This window comes from Perna viridis, chromosome 13 (genome assembly GCF_037379345.1).
Source record: "Perna viridis isolate PV_CMFRI_1.1 ecotype Kerala chromosome 13, ASM3737934v1, whole genome shotgun sequence".
NCBI classification, from domain to species: Eukaryota; Metazoa; Mollusca; class Bivalvia; order Mytilida; family Mytilidae; genus Perna; species Perna viridis.
Genome location: NC_142457.1, coordinates 5437250 through 5459373, shown reverse-complemented (window position 1 = coordinate 5459373; position 22124 = coordinate 5437250). Strand labels below are relative to the sequence as shown.

At 32.6% G+C, this 22124-nt stretch overlaps 1 protein-coding gene across 3 annotated transcripts in view; it reads left to right on the top strand.

The window, feature by feature from the left end:
* The window catches only part of LOC148599355 (synaptogenesis protein syg-2-like), a 35002-nt gene extending 13353 nt beyond the window's left edge, over positions 1–21649 (top strand). Inside the window, exons 1-7 of one of the 3 annotated variants that reach the window (XM_088557043.1) lie at positions 14823–15296; positions 15675–16004; positions 16426–16704; positions 17520–17783; positions 18698–18967; positions 19181–19498; positions 20367–21643. In XM_088557043.1, the coding sequence (XP_088413169.1) occupies positions 15227–15296; positions 15675–16004; positions 16426–16704; positions 17520–17783; positions 18698–18967; positions 19181–19498; positions 20367–21064 (2229 nt within the window). In that variant the 5' untranslated portion in view covers positions 14823–15226 and the 3' untranslated portion in view covers positions 21065–21643. Of the gene's footprint in view, positions 1–14822; positions 15297–15674; positions 16005–16425; positions 16705–17519; positions 17784–18697; positions 18968–19180; positions 19499–20366 lie in introns of those variants that run through there. The other 2 variants (XM_088557045.1, XM_088557044.1) reach the window with 2 other exon arrangements.
* The last annotated feature ends 475 nt before the right edge of the window (positions 21650–22124 follow it).

Genomic DNA, 22124 nt, shown 5'->3' with positions numbered 1-22124 from the left:
TATAATCCAAGACAAAATATGCACATACATTGGATTGAACAACACGAACTCCACAAAAAGATCAGGGTAAACGTTGATGCATAGGGAAGTCGAACAGTTTCTGCTTCTTGCAATATCACAGCGGTTCTGCCGTACATTGAATTTCAAGTCTTGATAAAACGGATATCTATAAAAGACGGAAATAATTCTCAATTGTACAAAAAAGTGTCAATTCACTAGTCAGTCGTCACTAACAGATACAGTCTACATATAACATAGAATGACCGGCAAACGGGCTGGTTATGACTGAGTCAGTTGGTACCGGCTTTTATTACTACTGTCATAACTAATTTCGTGATTAAATGTTGTTTTATTCTAATGTATATATTGCCTTAGCTCAATTTAATAAAAACAACATTTAGACGGATTTATTTTGTGTTCGATTGCTTTTTTCGTTTTATTTTGTTGTTCTCTGTGTTGTTTGTCACTGCATGAACTATAAGCATTATTTATATCACTCTATACGTACAAGAAGCTAAAATACTTGCATTATGCCGATACAGAAAACGGAAATTATAGACATAAAGACACTAACACGATCAAAATCTAATTGTTTAATTCTATTCCTTGATGGTACGAAATGAAATTGCAAAGATGTCAACTTTTAGCAGCTTGGAACAGCGTTGTTTCAGCCATGAAGTTAATCATGTTAATTTTGTTTTTGATTTTGTTACAGAAATATGTAACGGATATAGGCCGGTAGGAGTTTAAATTTTGAAAAATATGTAAATGATCAGACTGAATAATTACTTGGACTAATATAATTTTCATAATGGCTGAAAAAAATGATTGAATAATTCAACTGTATTTGGCTTTTATCAAAATAAGCATTCTCCTGTCTATATGAATATTTTTCTGTCTCTTTTTTTGGTCTACTTTTGTCAGCAACTAATAAACACTAACAAAACTGTCATCAATTTGAAGTTTAAGTGGCGGATAAAGATGGAGGCCTCTTTCTCTTGTGGGACAGTTGTGTTGATTTGATACGAAATCTGAGGTAAAGTGATATAATTCATGTAATAATATGGAACCCGTATTTGATATTTTCTTAGCTTGAACTTTCCCCTTTTAAAATTTGTAGACAATAAGTACACAGTATTTGATATTATATTTGCTGGCTGGAAGGGACCTTGCCCTTCGTCCAGAACGTGCATCATCGGTACCTATGCGGACTGATGGAGTATCTCAATCTTCCAAATTCTGTAAAAATTAAGACGGGAAGACATAAATAACAAGGAAAAAGTCGCCAGGATTTACTGATTTCAAATGTTTTCAAGAAAACGACGGCTGGTATTTATACCTGCCAAAGAGATTGCAATAAAATTTACTGAATTTACATTAAGGTGCTTAAAAGAATGCATATGCATTTATGCATAAATTGCAAATAAGAAATGGCTTAGTCATTGCTGACGTTCCAAATTGAACCTATTAGCGATTGGTCAAATAGAACAGACCATAGTAAATCCATTACAGGATAGGCGCTCTGCCCACAGATTAACTTGGATGTGTGCCCCAGGTGGTGAAATGGGGTTCTCCTGGTGTGTTACATGCTTGGGTTGTCAGGCTATAATACGGAAAACCTGACAGCAAACCATAGTGGTGCACCGTGTTGGGAAAGATGCCACGTTCCTCGCACGTTAAAGAACCCTGCTGTGATATTAGTAGGAGTGGGAACCTTTGCGCTTCGCCACAGGAGGCTAAATTGCCCGACCCTACCCATCCCTTCCTTTTATCTTGTAGCAATTAAAATTTTTCGACCCTATTATCCTTGTGTCCCATCCTTTTTTTTATTTTATCACCATCATTTCATGTCCATTTTATCATCCATGTCATGTTCATCGCCTGAATATAGCTGAAATATTGCTGCTCGGGCGTTAAAAAATCGTAGAAACGTTCATATTTATTTCACAGTACATTATAGATCAACAATATTGATTCATCATTTTCTGTGCGGTTCCTTTTTAGGGAGGATGGACGGGAGAAAAAGCGGGATACAAGGGTATGAATAGCTTGTTTTGTCCTAATTATGCATAAAAGTTAGCAACTTTTTCCAATGATAAAGGGTTTCCAAACCCCGGATTCCTTTCGGCTCCGCAATTGCGAAAGTATGAGCAAAATACATATCTTTTGTCTATGTTGAAAATGTAGTAAATAAGCATCAGCGACAATGGATAACGGAATAAGCTAAGTAAAACGCTTCCATCAGCACTATGAAAACTGATTTATTCAACGGGTCATAGTTTTCCTTTCCTCGTTTGTCTACCCAGGACTTGACTTTTTATGAGCAACTCGGCGGATGATTCTAGAAAAGCAGAGGACGCTTACCCTACCGGTGCACTTGGTCCATGCTCCCAATTTTTAGTGGAGTCCGAGTTGCTCATTTACTTTTGTTACTTTGTATGTATGAATTTAGTTACTATGTGTTCTTTGTTGTGTGTGTCTCTTTTCCATGTCTGGTCTTTGTTCCTGGATGACATTATTTTTATTACCGCTGTGGCCTTGGTTCCCTTGGTTGCTCTTTGATTTAGCATTTATAAGAATCTTACAACCAGAATACTATAAGGGGATCTTATATTTCATATTCATGGCATTTTTAGATGTTAACTATTCAGTATATTCTTTTCATGTTATTTGCTTGATGTCTGTGGATTTCAGGTCATTTTATTTTCAATCGGCTGCACCTAACTCTTGCTGCTTTTTTGCTAGTTTCTATTTAGTAAATAGTTATCACTTCATTTTGATTATGATGTATAAAGTAAACTAAGGTTTCATTTCTAGCCTTCAATTATCAATGTGGTATTTGTGTTTCCCCGTTTCTGCAAAGATGAAAACACATTTGATGGCAAGGAAAATGGAACCATGGCTTTGATTCTAACTGTAGCAAAGCGTTTTGATGTATACAATTGTCGGTGAAAAGTATGTTTAAATACACTTTAAAGAAGTATATTTGAGCGAACTGGCAGGATTGGAGTTATTCGTTCTTTTTCTAGATAAAGAAGGGCAATAACTAAATAACAGAACTGATGAACTCTAGGCAATAATTTAAAAAAAAAAGTGACAAATGCCAATATCAAGGGAGAAAAAGAAAAAAAAACCATGGCATTCGTCTTGACTTGTTACAATCATTTCCAATTTATGGTGGTTATAATAGTTTTTATAGCGCGCTAAACCCCCACTACTATTTCCGTTATATTATATTGTAATACGCATCGGCAGCATTGCGACAGGTCCAAAATGGTAAAATTAGTATTTAAAAGAGTACAGTATATATGGACAATGAATACTTGTAGTTAGGCTTCTGTAAAAGGGCTATATCCTTACTATAGAAGTTGTATGGTCGTGGATTGTTATGGTGTATCCGTCCGCACCATGAAAACTGATTTGTTCATCGTGTCATAATTTGTCATTCCTCTTTCGTCTACCCCGGAATTGACTTTTTATGAGCAACTCGGCGGATGTTTATAGAAAATCAGAAGACGCTTACTCTACCGGTGCACCTGGTCCATGCTCCCAGGTTTTAGTGGAGTCCGAGTTGCTCATTTGTTTTATGCTACTTTGTGTGTATTATTTTAGTTCTTTGTTGTGTGTATCTGTTTTCCATGTTTGGTCTTTGTCCCTGGATTGCTTTCTTTTGATTTGTGCTAGAACCTTGGTTTCTTATTCTTTCAATTGAATATAATTGAGATTAATTGTTGTTGCTTTTTTTTAATATGTACACACTTATTTGTCTTTACAACAGGATGTTACCACAGCGACATAATCCAGCATGTTAACTTTTTGGTTACGCTTATATTGTTTATCAAACCTTGTTACCAAGCTGGAACGAATTGTGAGTGTAGGCATTCTTCATACATATTTGTCACATAGCTTTCATTTTTTATATTCGTCTTACAAGATACATGTAATTGTTTAAAGCGAGTTTGCCGAAATCTGGATTTTAATTGAAGGCTTCTGGAACAGGGCTATGTTGCTACAAGATTGAAGTCATCACTACAGAAGTTTTATGGTTGTTATCATGAACTCGTGGATCGTTATGGTGTATCCATCAGCACCATAAAAACTGATTTATTCAACGGGTCATAGTTTTCCTTTCCTCGTTTGTCTACTCCGGACTTGACTTTTTATGAGCAACTCGGCGGGTGTTTCTAGAAAAGCAGAGGACGCTTACGCTACTGGTGCACCTGGTCCATGCTCCCAGTTTTTAGTGGAGTCCGAGTTGCTCATTTACTTTTGTTATTTTGTATGTATGTTTTTGGTTACTTTATGTTCTTTGTTGTGTATGTCTGTTTTCCATGCCTGGTCTTTGTCTCTGGATTGCTTTCTTTTGATTACCGCTATAACCTTGATTCCCTTGATTACTCTTTCAAGTTTCAGCACAAACTTTGAGTACATTAAAGAATACAATAAACTTCAAACAAGGCATGTACTTAATTGTAGTCATAATATTAAAAGTACAATACTGATTTGTTTTAACATTTAGTTGTTCATTTTCTCCAGACAAACCACAGGTGGAGATTCAAGATCTGGAAGAAACGAAACAATATCACTGCGATGCTTATTAGATGCTAATCCACAAACTACTGATAGTGTTTGGTCACACGAAGGCAATACTTTGCAAATGTGCAACTCACCTTTCTGTGATTACACCTTTAAATCCCTACGGCAACATAGTGGAATATATAAATGCGTAGCAAGAAATGAATTGGGGGAAGAAGTCTCGGAAACTAAAGTTATCGTATACTGTAAGTATTAATACATTTTTTTGTATTTTTTTACGTTTCATATATAAACTAATGGAGGCAAAATTACACGTGTTGATATTTTACAAAAGTCTATATGAAAAACAATTTTTTTTAATTTAAATATGATTTTTTTCTATATTCATTGTACATACTAAGAAGTAAAAAGTTTTTGAAGTAAGTATGTGCATTTATAATCTGTGTTTGAAAAAATATAACGTAAAATTAAAATGTTTACTTTGCAATAAAGTTTCCATTAATGTCTTATGTGTGCACAGAATCTGAAGGAAGTGGAATACAAATTAAAACTAAACCGTATTTTTTTTGTATTCATTTATTAGTGCAGTTGTAGTGAGGAAAAAAATTCAACCAGAGAAGGGTGTCTGACAACAAGTAAACAATGTACATTATTTTGCTCCTTACTTCAGTCGTGATTTTTTTCAACGTCATATTTATGCAGGTGTTGTCCTGTATCATAATTTTGTCTATGTACATGCACTATGCAACCTTCAAACAAAATAAGCGTTCATTTAATACCTTAAATTGTCATTCTGTAATATATTTTAGATCCTCCCAATGTTACTGTGGTGAAAAGAAACAATCACCTAGAATGTAAACCGGAGGGTTTACCTACAAACTTTACATTTCTTAGTTGGAAATATTACACAGAACCAGGAAACTTTATTCGAACACTTCATGGGTCAAAATATTTCTACGTTTTGGAAAGTAATACAAAAGCATATGAACTATCAGGAATATATGAATGTGCCGTTTCTAATGGTATACCCGATTATCGAAGAAGCAAAAAACAAACTGGTAATATTTTGGTAAAACTATCAGGTATATTGTAGATATGATATTCACATCATCCAATCCTTTCAACTATACATTCAATGGATATGTTTGTTTGTTGGGGTTTAATGCCCGGGCAGCTATATTTCAGCTGTATTCAGCCAAACAAAATGGAGTAACCACTTTTAAATGTTGGTCTATCAGATCAATAACCTCTTCTTTTCTATGAAAACGACAAAAAAAAAAACCATCCTGCCGGAAAATAAAACTAAACTCAGTTCCATGGGTACATACACATGATAAATGAAGATAATCAAAACTTCCAAAACAAGTACATGTAAAACGGAACGGTAACTATTACTATATTTCTTTATAATTGTGATGCTTCTTGCCTGAAAGCAAAATGAATAGTAAACAAAACTTATTTTTTTATGTAGACGTTCCTGGAATTGTGTCTAATAGTAGTAATACACAGTATGGAAAGTTTGGTTCTGCTGTACAGATAGATGTACAAGTTTACAGCTACCCAGAGATAAAGGTAATACATATAGACAGAAATGAAACGAGACAATCGCAGCCAAACATAATTATAACTAACGGAACTCTGGTCAAAGGACAGGTGTTTAGAAAATCAACCTGGATCAGTTGTTCATTCTTTGCTACAAATGGATGAAAAGTTCCATTGACATCGATCTCATGCAGGTCAAATATTTGGCTGCATTATTGTGTCTAATATTAAAGATACAATACATATAATTATATGATAATTTCGAAAATTATTTGGTAGGGAATTTTGCAGATCTACTTATGATAATTGTTGGGTTTAGAAAATCAAATTAACCCAATTATCGCCTTTTGAAAAAGAGAACGAAAGAGAGAATAAAATGGATTTACATTTTAGTTGTCAACTTTTCCTCGTTTAAATAGTGCAATAGTAGTATCAGTCTTATAACCCCCACTAATTGATTCATTCTTGCATATTTCTCCACATCATCCCTAACATTTAAAAATGACAATTCCAATTTAATTCCATGGAACATGGTTCACGATATATTTAGGAGTTTACGAAGATTAGCTTTCTACAAAACAATTAGCTAAGGGGATGGCGTGACCAGAAGGACCATATATGAACATACATTGGTTACAGGAAAGGTCCGGGATAAATCGTGAGGTCTTGTTATACGGTTTTGTAGTTGAACATGTTGGATTTAATTGGTAAAGCATTGGATTATTGGTATGAAATTTATTATAGAAACAAAGTGAAGAAACCTGTTTGTAATATAGTCGTTGTTTACATACTTTTTGAAACTGATAATTTAAGTTTGTATTGTTTTAATTTTAACAAATCCAAACATCATAAATATTGGTAACACAACTGATGGCAAACTATAAGGAACCGAAAATAAGGAATTAGAACTTTTTTGTAAAGTCTCAAACAATATATTATTTCAGAACATCTCTTGGTATAGAAACGAATCGAATGTCAAACATGGCTTTACAAGAACATCACGTTACAAATTCAAACTAAGGTGAGAAGATCACACACAGATATTTACTTGTGCGATTTTGGTGAAAAGTCTTAACAAACCGTTGAGGAAAGCTGTCAATCTTAATGTAAAATGTAATATTAACTAATAATCAACAGACTTGTTTGACAAAAACATATATCATTCTTGTTGAACATATCTTGTGACTTATCCCCACCTGATACATCCTATGGGATGTTAGATCACATCGAGCATACAGTTTAATATGTCTGCAGTAGATGTAGTGTGTTGATATGAACTTAACATTCGCAACATGACCTACAGCTGTACATTAAAATGGTTTATGCAGTATTAAGTAATTCTCTGTCTAAAAATCAGGCAAAATATGTATAAAGTTTGGCACATGAAGAATACAAAACGCAGAAATTTTATTGCATTATCCTAGTATTCATAACCTATACTCTCCAGAAATACCAATCTAAGATATGTAAAATTTAGTTGAAATCCAGTAGGGAAAAATGGCGGGAAAATTTTTCCGCACTTTTCCCCTTTACGAAGAGTAAAAAAATATCTATTTCACAATTGCTTTAGGATAAATTTAAATAACTTCTTAGTTGTATTGAATATATTTTAGTCATAAAAGACCAAATCGAAATAAATGATGTACCACTCATTGTTTGATTCTTATAAAGAATAGTACGTAACTGTTATAAATGTCATATTTAGTGAAGCCACGTTTCATTCATTTAGGAGTGTCAATTTTGGGTTCTTTTTCATAACACATTCGAACAAATATGTTTAAGGTCACGACAGAAAATTACAAGATAAAAACCATAATAATCACAATTATGTCAACTTTTATGATTTTTGTTTTCTGTTATTTACCTCCATATATATCAGCTGTTACTCTATTAATTGGACATTTTAAGGGTAAGAGAAAGGTTAAAGAAAATACGCTATTTTTTTAGCACTTAATATTTTATAATGCAAAAGAAACAAGATTTAACCCTAGTACAAATTATAACACGTTGTTTCAAATCTGTTCACTTATAACTTTCAGTTATAACATCACACGTAAGCATATATACAAATCTTATATCTTTGAGACAATGTATTGTGTCTCCGTAAAGTTGTATGGTAAGACAAAATGATTGTAGCCTTTAAAAGTTAAATATAAAACGATAAAAAAATAAAATAGATGATTGCTTCATTGTAGCTGTTTTTGAATTATTATGTTCAAAATACATTACTTTTAGATCCACCAGCTATAACCGTTTCTCTTGCTAACTTTACTTTACGCTGTGGTGCTGAAGGGGAACCGATGAACATTAGTTACGTGTCATGGACACATTACTCAGATCGGGGATCTTTTGTTAGATCATTTAGCGGTTCAGAATATCTTACACTCAACTCAACATATAAAAGATGCATGTTGAATGGACAGTACGTGTGTGAGGCAACCAATGGTATACCTGATACTGCCGGAAATATCAAACAGTCTGGTAATCATTCCGTTCAGTTTGAAAGTAAGTGGTTTTGATTTGCTTTATTCATTAACTAGCTACCTGTTCATGAACAAATAATGTTAAATTTAAAAAAAAAGATATTCCCCAATTAGATGTTTTTTTCTTCTTTTGATTGCTTTTATTTGTTTGTTTAATTACAGGTGTTCCTGAAATACTGCCTATAACCCAATTGACACAGTATGGAAGCTACCACGGTTCTTTAGATGTGACTGTTTATGTTTATAGTGTTGCAAATCTTACTTGGAAATGTACATTACCAAATGGAACCATTGTTCACAAAACAAATCTTACAAAGCATCATATTAAAGAAAGAATCTATGGAAAGGACGTCTCTCTTAATGGATACATAGTTAGTCTACGTTTAATACTATTAAGCGAGGCTGATTTTACAAATTATACATTCCTGTTGATAAATCATAATGGATCCCAAAACTGTACTATTAGCTTACTTGCCAAAGGTACGATTTCTTTCTTTTTACATTCATGTTTATCAACTGTGATAATTCATCAATTGGAAATTTTGAGAGGTGAGAAAAGTTAAATTATTACGCGTTTGAAGCACGTAATTTAATCCTTTTTGCTTACTAATTATACCAATACAGTTTAAGAATTAATGCAATTATTGGACTTTCGCTAATTAAAGCAAAAATTATTTTGGATGGTAGTTGATTATTGCTACATGTACAAATTCATTTCATATTGTGTTTTATCAATATATTTTTTTTCTGATTGTATATACCAAAATATTTAATGGCATCGTAACTACGTTGAGTTGAGAAAGGAATCAAATGAATAAACATATTATGTTTGTATATTTGCTTCACAGGAAAATTGGACCCCAAGATGTTTTTGTTGTTCAGATAAATGGTTTGTTATGCAGATAATAAAAATAATAGCTATTGACATTATGGAAAGTATAAAATAATAGACCATATACTATTGCATACTATTTATAAAAAACATAACGGTGACCACGTAATTGAAGGCTTTATGAACATCTTATTATTAACTAAAGCCGTTTTCTCCCACTTTAACAAGATATTCTAAAACAAACGTAATTTTGAAACCAATGGACAATGATCAAAGTTCTGCGGTATATTTTCCGTCGTTTCCCATTTTTAAACATTGTTTTCATATGCAAACATTTACATTGTTTTGTTAGAATATTGTATGCTAACACGTTTTGATTCGTTACTAAAACAGAAATTTAAAACTTAACACAAAATAAATACATGGATCAGTATTGAGGGAATATTTCAGTCTGTAACCGTCTACCTTTAATAATAAAATAGACATTGCAGTATTTGTTAATGCTTTTAAATCATATGGATTGTTTGACAATTCAGTTGAATTAAGATATTTTACAAAATTCAAGGCCACTTAACATAAGACAACCGCTGTTTTGGACATTATGTTTTATGCAGATCAAGTCCACGAAGTACCGGTTGCCGAACAAACTTATCAAGCAGATGATTCAACAGCGAATTATACAGAAAGACAAGGTTAGATTATCCTTTACAAATTGTGAGCATACTGTCATTCTGATCTGATTTGAGTTGACTATATATTGAATTACGGTTCTGAAAATGTATCTGGCTCCAGCGCCACAAAACTTGAAAAATTACTTGAGTCTGAGAAAATTTTAACTGTTTGGGACGTCATGAATTTCAAATTATTACCATGGAAGTTAAAAATATTCTCAGACTATTTTTTCTACATTTGTGGCCTTAAACCTTGTCTGACAAGAAGTAGTTCTTCATTCCCAAAACACCTAAGTTCACTAAGGAATAATAGTTTGGTGTGTGCTGCTTAGTCTGTGTGTACTAGCAATAATTAAATATATGTAAAACTAGCTTTTCATATATGACGAAGTCTTCATAAAAGTAGGTATTTCAAATTTCAGATACAATTTTCGGAACACTGAAATCATAATGTCAGTCTCAAAGGAATATTTATCCTGAGGAACTCGTTGGTATAAATGCAACCAAAATGAAAGTTCCGAATGAGATAATACACGGTTATACGTGATACTAAATGTTTTTAAAGCTTTATTGACGAGGTCTTCATCAATAAGTTCAGCAGCAAACATTTAGCAAAAATTAAATTAAATATGTACATTAACCAGTATTTTATTCATTGTTTACTTTGTGTTACGATCACGGCTAGTCTTCGACAGTTTAACATATGAACCAAGTCTACAAGGACAAAATCAAATTATGATTAGTGGCATAATCTTTGATAAGCACATCAAGCACTCCGTCATCTCACAGGTTCAACCTTCTCTTATTATATTGTTTTAATTATTCCCAGATATGTTGTTTTTGGCAACAATATCCCTTCATTTCTACGGCATTCCTTTTATCATCTAACTAGTTACAGATTAGTAGGAGCTCATATGTATGTACAAGGTATAACAAATTTTGACATTCTTAAAGATTATGAGTCTTTGTTTCCGTAGTTCTCGCACTTGAAAATCAGATTTGCCAGTCCCAGGAATCACCTTCAGTCTCGTAGTTTTAAACATAAACTTATCTTTGAGTTAACATGAAATTTTCGAGGAGGAGGGCGATAACAGAGAAAACATTTTCGACAGCAGAATTTGTGAAAACAACGATGACGAGGACATTCCTGCTATTAATGACGACTCTAGCTCGAATAGTGAAGACTTAGTCTTAGCACAGAATAATTCGTATATGAATATATCAAACGAGTATCATTTCTATCAGTCTTTGGTGGTTCGAAATTCAGAAGAAAGTGGAACTTACACATATGATGAACTTACCAAAAACCCTTGTACTCACTACCAAAATATAGAAATCTAAAAAAAATATTGGACAGCAAATATGCAGTGAATAACTGTTTACCACGTTACTTGAAGCAAAATTCAAACCGACTTTAGGGGTCCTAATTAATTTCTGTCGCCATTTATTAACTTTTAACTTGAGTGTTAAAGTTTCCAGCAACGCTGTTAAATTATAAAGCAATCTATTGTTCTATAATTAGTTTTGTTACCAAATAAGTTCATTTGCCAATCAAATAGCTCTACACGTATTACGTGCATTAATAGCACCATTCGTAAAAATGTTCCACACCATCAACAAGTCTTATTTATTTTTGCTTGGAAAAATGTTTATATTGGTTACGACGACTTCGTTTTCTATTGATATGTGCCATAAATGATAGTTGGAACACAATTGTTACTTTTTATGAACGAATATTCAAAGAATTCGCTGAATATACCAATCCTGTTTCGTATAACGTATGGTGCATCGAATGCGTACATTTACATGGTTTACCATCGTTTAGGACATTCTATTCATATTTTGATACCATTTTTAGACTAAGCATTCTTATATACACCTAATGATTTTTATATGCACGTCAAAGTTTGGATTATATGGTGTTAGTTCTGATGCGTTGCGCTACGTAATCTGTTTATGGTAGTAGCTGAAAATTAGCGACATTTTTGACAGAAGGTGGCGCTATAATAGTAACCGGATATGGTGTGTCACGGTCTCTGAAGTAAATGTTTTATTTGGACATAGTTTTATTCGTCGTTTAGGACGCTTTGCTAATTAATGTGACAATTTTTCCAACTTACGGTTGGACACAAAAGAGTTTAATATATCTTGTCGAGCTCTCCGTGTGCAGCTGATTACAGTGTAAGCATTCCACAATATATTATTTACTCTTGAGGAGAGTACATGCTAATGTAGACAGGAAGGAAGCACAGAACAAAACGCGATCTTTTTTTATATTTATTGCCATACATGTTCCATGCCATACTCATGATTTCCTATGATGAATTTAATACAATCACAGTGTGAGTTATATTTTCTTGGTATTAGATATTAATGTAGGATGCAACACATCGTGCATATTCATGTATGAATCATGTACATGTACAATGTACATGCACACACATTATTTTCATGTATAAAATCAAAGGTGCATAAGAACATTCATAGATATAATATGTTCAGCTTGTTATATTCTGTTTTAGGTGCCCATCCATGATACATTGAATAAAAAGTATTGTGATTCAGTCTTTAAAGAATGGCAGGGAATAATACGAAGCAAACAAATTCAGCAGAGACAGCTGTGGAGCCAGAGAAGAAAAGATCAAAGGCTGTGCACATTGATTATACCTTGTTAGCAGCGGAAATGATTCGCCAACAAAATGAAGAACAATCTGCCCAAAACCTAGGTCTGACCACCAACGTAATGCTGGAACAAAAACACCACTTCCACCAAGGGTCAACACTTTTTAACATTTTTTTAACAGAGGACAACAATGCAAAAGACCTTGCCCATACAAACACATCTGTCATTTCGGCAATGGTCCCCATGCACGTTACCAATGCAGTGAATACAAGGCTCACACCACCAAAGGTCCAGCAACACAACTTTCCTATAAAACAACAGTTGCCTACACAGGTACTAAGTCATTTACCAACACCGGTAAACGCTAGTAATTTAAACTATGAGTTACAGGGTTACAATATATCACTTCATCAAAAGCTTGTACAGGGATATAAACATGTTTTTTATAGGCTGAATGGGAAAAACCATCCCTAGATAGCAGTGACAGGATAACAACTCCAGTTATTATAAATTGAACATTGCCATGACCTGCAAATAAAACAAAATTCAAAAGCTTAACTGATCCGCGTCACAATGTCAAGATGGAGAAATGATCATTAACAGATCAATGACAGATATCAAGTATTGTATGTTGATCGAAAACGAAAAAAATGAGAGGTAGAACGTAACTTGTAATATGCCAAAATAGATACTGTGTCCTTAAAACCTACCAAATGTCCTGAATTTCTGTGTTAATTAGTTTGAAAAGAATTGTGACAATAATATTCTTCCCACAGAAACTTTTGGCATCAAACTTTTCTGGTAATATTAAGACTACTCATTTTGTCCTTACCCTTACTCTCTACCAAATGTCGAAAACAATTTCTTTAAACTTTGCCTTTTACCATTGTTGAAAGATGCCTTTTTTATTTTGTGTGCACAGCACAAAAGGATTATAACAAATCGGTAATCAAACTCTTCTTCACCCTTACCTGTCGATGTGTCTGTTAGAGCGGCGTATAAACGTCCATTGGACTGTCTGTCTTTCAATTTATAGCAGTTAATAGCATCAGTACTTTGATCTGTCCGTCTGATCGAAATATTCTCAGTTTGTTTTTGTATCCATCCTAAGGTTTGCGCATTCTTTGTGTCTGTCTATACGTCAGTTTTTAATTTTGTACATGTATTTATATCTGTGTTACGTATTACAGGTGTAGTCTTCATATATATATATTTTATTTGATTGCCATTTTGTTATTGTAGTACTACATTTCATTCAGCGTTCAATGTTTTGTGTTTCTTGCATATATCGTATACTCTTTACTAACTTACTTTTACTGTTGCTGTACACTTCGGTTTAGGATACACATCTCTCATTGTTATATTGACAATCAGATGACGGTCATTAAATTAAAAAAAAATATGTCTTGTACATTCTTTAATCATAACTTGGCTCAATGTTTTATAAGAATAATATTTTTGAATTTATCGGTTTAGACGTGTATTTTGAAATGACAAGATTGAATTATGCAGCAAGAAATGACTCAGTTACTAATTGTAAAATTGATTTCAGCTTTAGTTGTGAATATGGATGAAATTATCTACTTATGACATCATAATTCTTTTTTTGACTTCTATTACTCACTATGATAGAAAAAATCATTTTTGGTAATTGTACCGAAAAAAGTTATTGCATACTTAATATTGGAATATATTTTTAACAGTTTAAGTTATCTAAGGCTTTCTTTATATTTTTCAACGTTTGGTCTCATCTGATAGATGTTAACACTCAGGCATCAACACGTGTGATATTTGTCACGATAAGGCAATGGTGCCATAGAAAAAAAATACATACCATGAAGTGTACGTTCACATCCAAATGTAAAAATAAAGACTTGACTCAGGATCAGTTTCTAGGTTTAAATCAGGATATTTATTAATTTTATTTATTTTATTTATTTATTATATTACTTCTTGTTTATTTTATTATAAAATTTATGATCATCGTCCGGATATATCTGAATTATTGCTGCTTTGGCTTTTAACACCACCAATTAATCAATCAACATCCCATTATTTATAACCATGAACTGCCTTGCTTCATTATAATAAGACAAAACGCATGGTTTGTTCAAACCTTCTGGTCCAAGAACTATTTAGTGGATTTTCCCGTTTTTTTAAATGTTTTTGGACATTGTTCATACAATCACGCCCAATATCGTATATAAAACAAGCATTATCTGCGGTCATCATAATAGGACACTCCAGATTAGGTCCTTGATACAGCAAATGTTTATTTTGATCTTCAATGAAACAAATATTTTTTTTAATAAATGGTAACTTTGTACTTTACTTTGTAAAATGTCAATTTTGTAAAACATTAACAACTTTAAGCAGTATCATTTTAAAACCATCGTTAAAATGCGTTGTAATGTGCAAAGTCTATGAATATACATTCGAAAACAAATTTAGATACAGACGGAAACTTTTATTTCCACCGGATATTTTCCAAGAGCTGTTGAACCTATTTTAGCTTCAATGGTGGTAACATTTGTATACAATGTTTTCTGCAGCTGGGTTCGTCGTTTTCATATTCCTTACGTTTATGAATAACATCGGTCCTTCTCGCAGTGAGTATTGATGCATTCATTGCTCAAAATATTCCATTACTGTACATATAATTCCTCATATAATTACTTAAAGTGAACATTTACACATTATTTTATTTTCCGCATGACAACCAAATACTTCCTTTTTTATCGCTTTAAATGGAATGATTTTATACGAAACTATTTTCAACTTATTCAACTAATTGTTACGCTTAGATATTGATTTTATATATCTTATACAATGATAAGTAAACACATTTATTTATCAAAATTCATATTCTACACAATACTTCAGATCATTTTATATATAAATATCTTTTTATTGTATTCGTAAATTTTGTTTTCTTTCGAATTCTTATAGATTTTATTTTTGAATTCTGTAATGTCGTTTTATTCCAGTGACCAGGTTAACAAAGCCTTTGCCTATGTATGTAGATAATGGAGAGATAGTGACACTACCTTGTCTTGTGAATAACATCAGCCTTGTTGCATGGGAGGGACCTTGTAATAGCTCTACAGACTGTAAAACCCTTTACTATGACGGATTGATGAAATATCCGAATTTATCAGGATCAATTAGGCTTAAGACAGGAATAAATGAACGAATCGGATACTTAGATTATGATTTAATAGTTTCTGATTTCTCCAAAGACAACGAAGGCATATATAAATGTTATAGTGTAATATATAATATTACTGTTGGAAAGAGATACCTTGTCGTGCTTAAAAGTATGTATATTAGGTCCGTAAATGCATTTTCTATGAGACGTACTTAGCATTCAGACAGCCTGTTTGAATAATTTCTATGTTTGTGGAACGAATATAGCATTATGTTTTTATCTAAGAACATGCCTAGGCATTACAGTCATATATAATATAAGAAAAAAATGCCTCTTTTTGTATCGTCACAAATAATAATTTCCGGGAGGAAATTTGTAGATTTTAGTGACAGCCCGAATGTTTTTTTTCCTATAACCGTAAGTATACCAAATAAGACATCCCTAACAAAATATAAATTAATTTGTGTTTTGAATTTACTTGTTTACAGTTATAATTTTATAAATTTTACATTATAATATAAGTCAATGCAGTTTGTTGTTTAGTAAAAACTTAAGTTTGTTATGTTTAAAGTTTTTTCCTCCGATTGTAGGTAATCCATTCATCATAACCATTAAAAACTCAAATGATGGTTATATCTATGGAATTGAGGATAAAGAATTAGTTCTTGTTTGTGAGGTTTCTCACGGAATACAGCCGAGCAGAATATCCTGGTTCAAAGACAATGTTACTGTTATAGATGGGCTGTCAGGAAAGCTACATTACAAATTCTACCCTACACGTGAAGATCACAACAAGTCAGTGACTTGTGTAGCGATGATAGATGCACTTGTGGAACCTTTGAGAAAAAAGATGACTCTTCAAATAAAATGTAATTACACACGTTCCCTTAATCAATGCGACATGTTAAAACATAACAGTAACAAACTTGATAAATAGTACAATTTTGCATTGTTAAATGTGGAACTATTAAGGAAGATATATACTTTTGCTCATGTTTGTTTTGTCAAAAGAAGTGCATATTATTTTCCTTATGCAAACAAATTTCTGGAAGTTCATAATTTAGAATTAAATGCATAAAATCTACCTAAAATATGGTAATATTACTATTTATGATCTTTATAACCGTTATACTCACGAAAAATCTTTCAGAGCTTACATAAAGTTATGATTACACTTGTTGAAGACCTTTTATATATCTCAGTAAATATTTACTATTTTGCATAAAATGTATACAATGGCGCAATTGTTGCGTTTCACCATATCTGTTCCCTTTTTTGTGTGTTATATACAAACCAGTTAAGAAGTGGCAAACGTGGGAACACCGAATGATCAATATATGTATTACACGAAGAACAAAAAGAAAAATAGAACACCAAGAAACAATTTGATGTTGTCTAAGGGTAAGCCTTCTCTGATTATTGAAAAACGTCCACCGTACTGTTCATTACCGTTAATGGCATGACTGAGGACGAATATGTATGGAAAATTGAAATCATTGTGATGACCGTAGAATTTCCAAATGGTGACTTTAATCTATTTGCAACAAATGTTGTCCCGATAGCTTTTGAGTACCTCAGGGAGCCTTATCTTGAAAATGTCTATATTGATCAAATTTACTAAGAGTGGAGCAGGTTGGTTATTACTACAGTAGTTTGATAACTGATACTTTTCCTTTTTTTACAGACAAACCTATTGTTCATTTTGTCGACAATGAAACAAAAGTGTTTGAAGGTTACTCAAACGAAATAAAGTGTTTTACTGACAGTATTCCTCCTGCAGCACACGTGTACCTAAAAAAAGATGGCATTGGTTCTATTTTGAAAAGTTGTGAATCGTCAGAATGCAATTTTAATTTAGATGGATTGCGCAATGATAGTGGAACATACACATGCACAGCCGAAAATGAGATAGGAGAAGGAAAAAGCACAACTACAGTCAGAGTTTTATGTTAATATCTATATAATAGTACTTTAAAGAATCTTTATGCGGACATAAATAAATTTTAACTTGATCGAGTTCATAATCATATATAGTTGTTATCTAAAATAAAAACTGATTTGTGAGTGCTTCTGGAACAGGGTTATATTGCTACAAGATTGAAGTCATCACTACAGAAGTTTTATGGTTGTCATCATGAACTCGTGGATCGTTATGGTGTATCCATCAGCACCATGAAAACTGATTTATTCAACGGGTCATAGTTTTACTTTCCTCGTTTGTCTACCCCGGACTTGACTTTTTATGAGCAACTCGGCGGGTGTGTCTAGAAAAGCAGAGGCCGCTTACCTTACCGGAGTACCTGGTCCATGCTCCCAATTTTTTAGTGGAGTCCGAGTTGCTCATTTGCTTTTGTTACTTTGTATATATGATTTTAGTTACTTTATGTTCTTTGTTGTGTATGTCTGTTTTCCACGTCGGGTCTTTGTCCCTGGATTACATTCTTTTGATTACCGCTATAACCTTGGTTCCCTTGATTACTCTTTGATTAAAAAACATTTCTTACGTGGTACAATTCAGCGTGATATAATCAAGTTTTGTCGGTTATTCAAACCTATCTCTATTTAAAACAATCTCTATTACCTAATTTTTAAGGGATTCCGATTAATAACAGATCGTTATTAAGCTTTGGAAGATTTGAATCGCGGGCTATGGTATAATCGAGACTATCACAGTATATAATTAATTTATACAAAATTATCTTTGTTGCCCCAATCAAACCAACCAATCAGGAAGCTAATTACAAAGCAAATCAATTATATCAAAACAACTTTCTTATTTAAAATAACATGTGCATATATATGCTTACTGTAACATTTATTTTCTGACTTAAAAGTCTAAAACACTCTCATAATTATTTTCAGATCCTCCAAATATAATCGTTTCCCTCGATAACTATACTTTACACTGTGATGCTAAAGGAGAACCAAACAATTGCAGCTATGTATCCTGGAAACACTTCTCCGAACAAGGGGATTTTCTTAGATCATTCAGGGGTTCAGAATATCTCACTCTTAATTCAACTTTTAGTAGATACAAACTGAATGGATTGTACGTATGTGAGGTCACAAATGGTATACAGAATATGGCTGGGAATGTCATACAATCCAGCAACTGCTCTGTTCAACTACATGGTAAGAGCAGGGTTTGTTATCAAATACTGTTAAGTAGCTGATAATTTAAAATATATATATTTAAATGATTCTAATAAAAGAACATTTTATCGTTTATTTTTGCGTGATATATTTGTCAATCATCTCCATTTTTTGCTTTGTCACTGATTCATAAGCTGAATTTGTCGACAAATCATCTCGTAAAGTGTGTACTCATTTCAAACATAATTATAGGTGTTCCTGAAATTCTACCTAGAACCCAACTGACACAGTATGGTAAATACCAAGCGTCTATAGATGTGACAATATTTGTATACAGCGTACCTACCCTTACTTGGACATGTAAATTACAGAATGGAACAGAAATTCAGAAAACAAATCTTACCAAGAATCTTATTGAAGAAAGCATATACGAAAGAACTGTCTTCCTAAAAGGATATGTAGTAAGTCTACAAATTATACAACTGGAGAAGACTGATTTCACAAATTATACATTCCTGTTGGTAAATAGTAATGGGTCAAAGCGCTACACGGTGAGAGTAACTGCAAAAGGTAAGTTTATTCTTTAATCCTTAGCTAAATATTTACATACATGAGATACACGAATGTGTGTATACGACCAAATGAAATTTAATTGTCTTAAAATTCTTGATCAAGCCCATTGAAAGATATTTTATCTCATTTCCAAATATCATAGCATACTAATATAGGAATGACCAAACTGATGAAATTCCAACAGGTGGGTTTCATTCATGAGCTGAGGTATTTTTACATCATCTTCATCGATATATACACCGGTAACTTATATTTTTTGCCCTCATTTTTTCTGGTTATATCTTTTGAATTTTTGTCTTCAAAACTTTCCACATAAACTTCGGTGTTAAATGTGTACATACTGATGATAACTCGCATTCATAATTTTAAATTTCACTTATGAGAGAGACAAAGCGAGAGAGAGAGACTGAATACACAATTGCTTTTGTCACAGACGAATAACACGGATCAAAAGAAATAGACAACAAATGCCGACAAAGTTCAGAGAAATACATAAAATACAATTCCATATTCTAAATTGATTGAAAAACACATTTTTCCATTTCATGTTTCCTTTACAGATGTTCCTCAAGTTCGAACAATTCAAAGTTCTTATTTGGAGGACACCGATATTGTTTTGAGTATTAAACATAGTTTTCCGGGTGGCTTACCACAGACTTTTGTAATAAAATACAAAAAAAAAGGATGCAAATGAATGGACGCTTGAGTGCAGTTATGTTAAGAGAAATGAACATTGTTTAACTGTAAATGAATTACCCCTAATCTTTTTAAGCATAAACTTATCTTCGATTTAAATATTATGCATTTTCAAAGAAAAAGGCATTACATGATGATTATGGATATGTTATTCAATTCTTTATTGTAGAAATTTACGAAGTAAGCTACAATAACTACATTACTTTTCAACCACTACATCTTGTCGCATGGTCTGTCGGGACAGCTTTTCTCGGAGTCATTTTTACCACCCTTGTGTTTTGCTTATATAGATTAAGAAAGACGAGGTCGAATGTCCTCGTAGTTCCTCAAAATGAACACAATGATAATGAAACTCACTATGATGAAATAAATGAAACTGAATTAGATAGACTGTCATACAGAAATCAACAAGTTGAAACGGAAACCGCAATCAGAGATGCAATATCAGAGTATGGAGTCATGAATGCTAGTAACTCAGTATCAACGAGGATTAACCGACCTCAAAACATTTGCCAAGGGAGACATGAACATGACTGCCCTATTACCCAATCAATAGAAGTCATTGTTGATCAATCAGAACCAAAAGATCGCAATGAAATATTCGATGAGGAGGGCGATGACAGAGAAAACATTTTCGACAACAGAAATTCTGACAACAACGATGATGAGGACACTCCTGCTATATATGACGACTCAAGCTCAAACAGTGAAGACTTAGTCTTAGCACAAAGAAATTCGTATGTGAATATATCAAAGGAGTATCATTTCTATCAGTCTTTGGTGGTTCGAAGTTCAGAAGAAAATGGAACCTACACATATGATGAACTTAAAAAAAAGGCAACCCTGGTACTCACTACCAAAATTTAAAAATCTAAAAAAATACAGGAAAGCAAATATGCAGTGAATAACTGTTTACCACGTTACTGCAGTCAACATTCAAACCTAATTTAGGGGTTTAAATTTATTTATGTCGCCATTCATTAATACTTTGGTGTTTCCAGCAACGCTGATAAATTTTAGAGCAATCTATTGTTCTATAATAAGTTTTGTTATCACGTGCATTATTAGCATCATTCGCAAAAAAATATTCAAAAACATCAACAAGTCTTATTTATTTTTTGCTTGTTGCTTGAAAGATTGCTTACCCACATAAGTCTGGTTTTTTAAACCTCCCTTTTTTTCTTAGCATGTAATAATGATGAAATCTGTTCTTTGTTATATTAATTTTGTACTTCTGATTATGCCTGATTTTGAATTTGATATGGTTAGGAAAACATTGCAACAAATCATATATATCCATACCAATTCAGTCATTTTTTTCGAAGAACACATATACATGGGATCTAAACACTGGAAATACTTATTTATAGGAATTTTCGAGGGGTATGGAAAATCAGTTTGGAATGAACAAAAGGAATATATTAATAAATAGTAATGATAATGATAAAATAACAAAAGCAAAAACAAAACAAACACAGTAAAACAAAACAACAAAACGAAACAAATTACCCCCCTAGAAAACCTCGGAAATAAAGATTTAACTTTATTTATACCATTTAGACTCAAATGAAATTCTATGAATCGAAAACAAATATTATAGAATTCAGCCTAAACAGCTTTATATTTTTTTTGGTGAAGAATTTATTACTTTTTTAAGGAATTATAAGAAATGAAAATCATATCAGATTTTGAGGAAGTATGTCATCAAGTCACGTATCACAATGTAAACTATGGAATAAACCAATTAAAATATATGTGTAACCCGGAATAATTTGTTTAAATATTTATCGCGGGAATGCCAGATATATAGAAAATGTTAACATCCTGTTCCGATTGATTTTTTGTAATAAACTAAATGCAATAAGTGGTAATTCCGCTCATGAACACGTTTCGAAATAATAAATTTATAAAAATCAATAACCTGAAC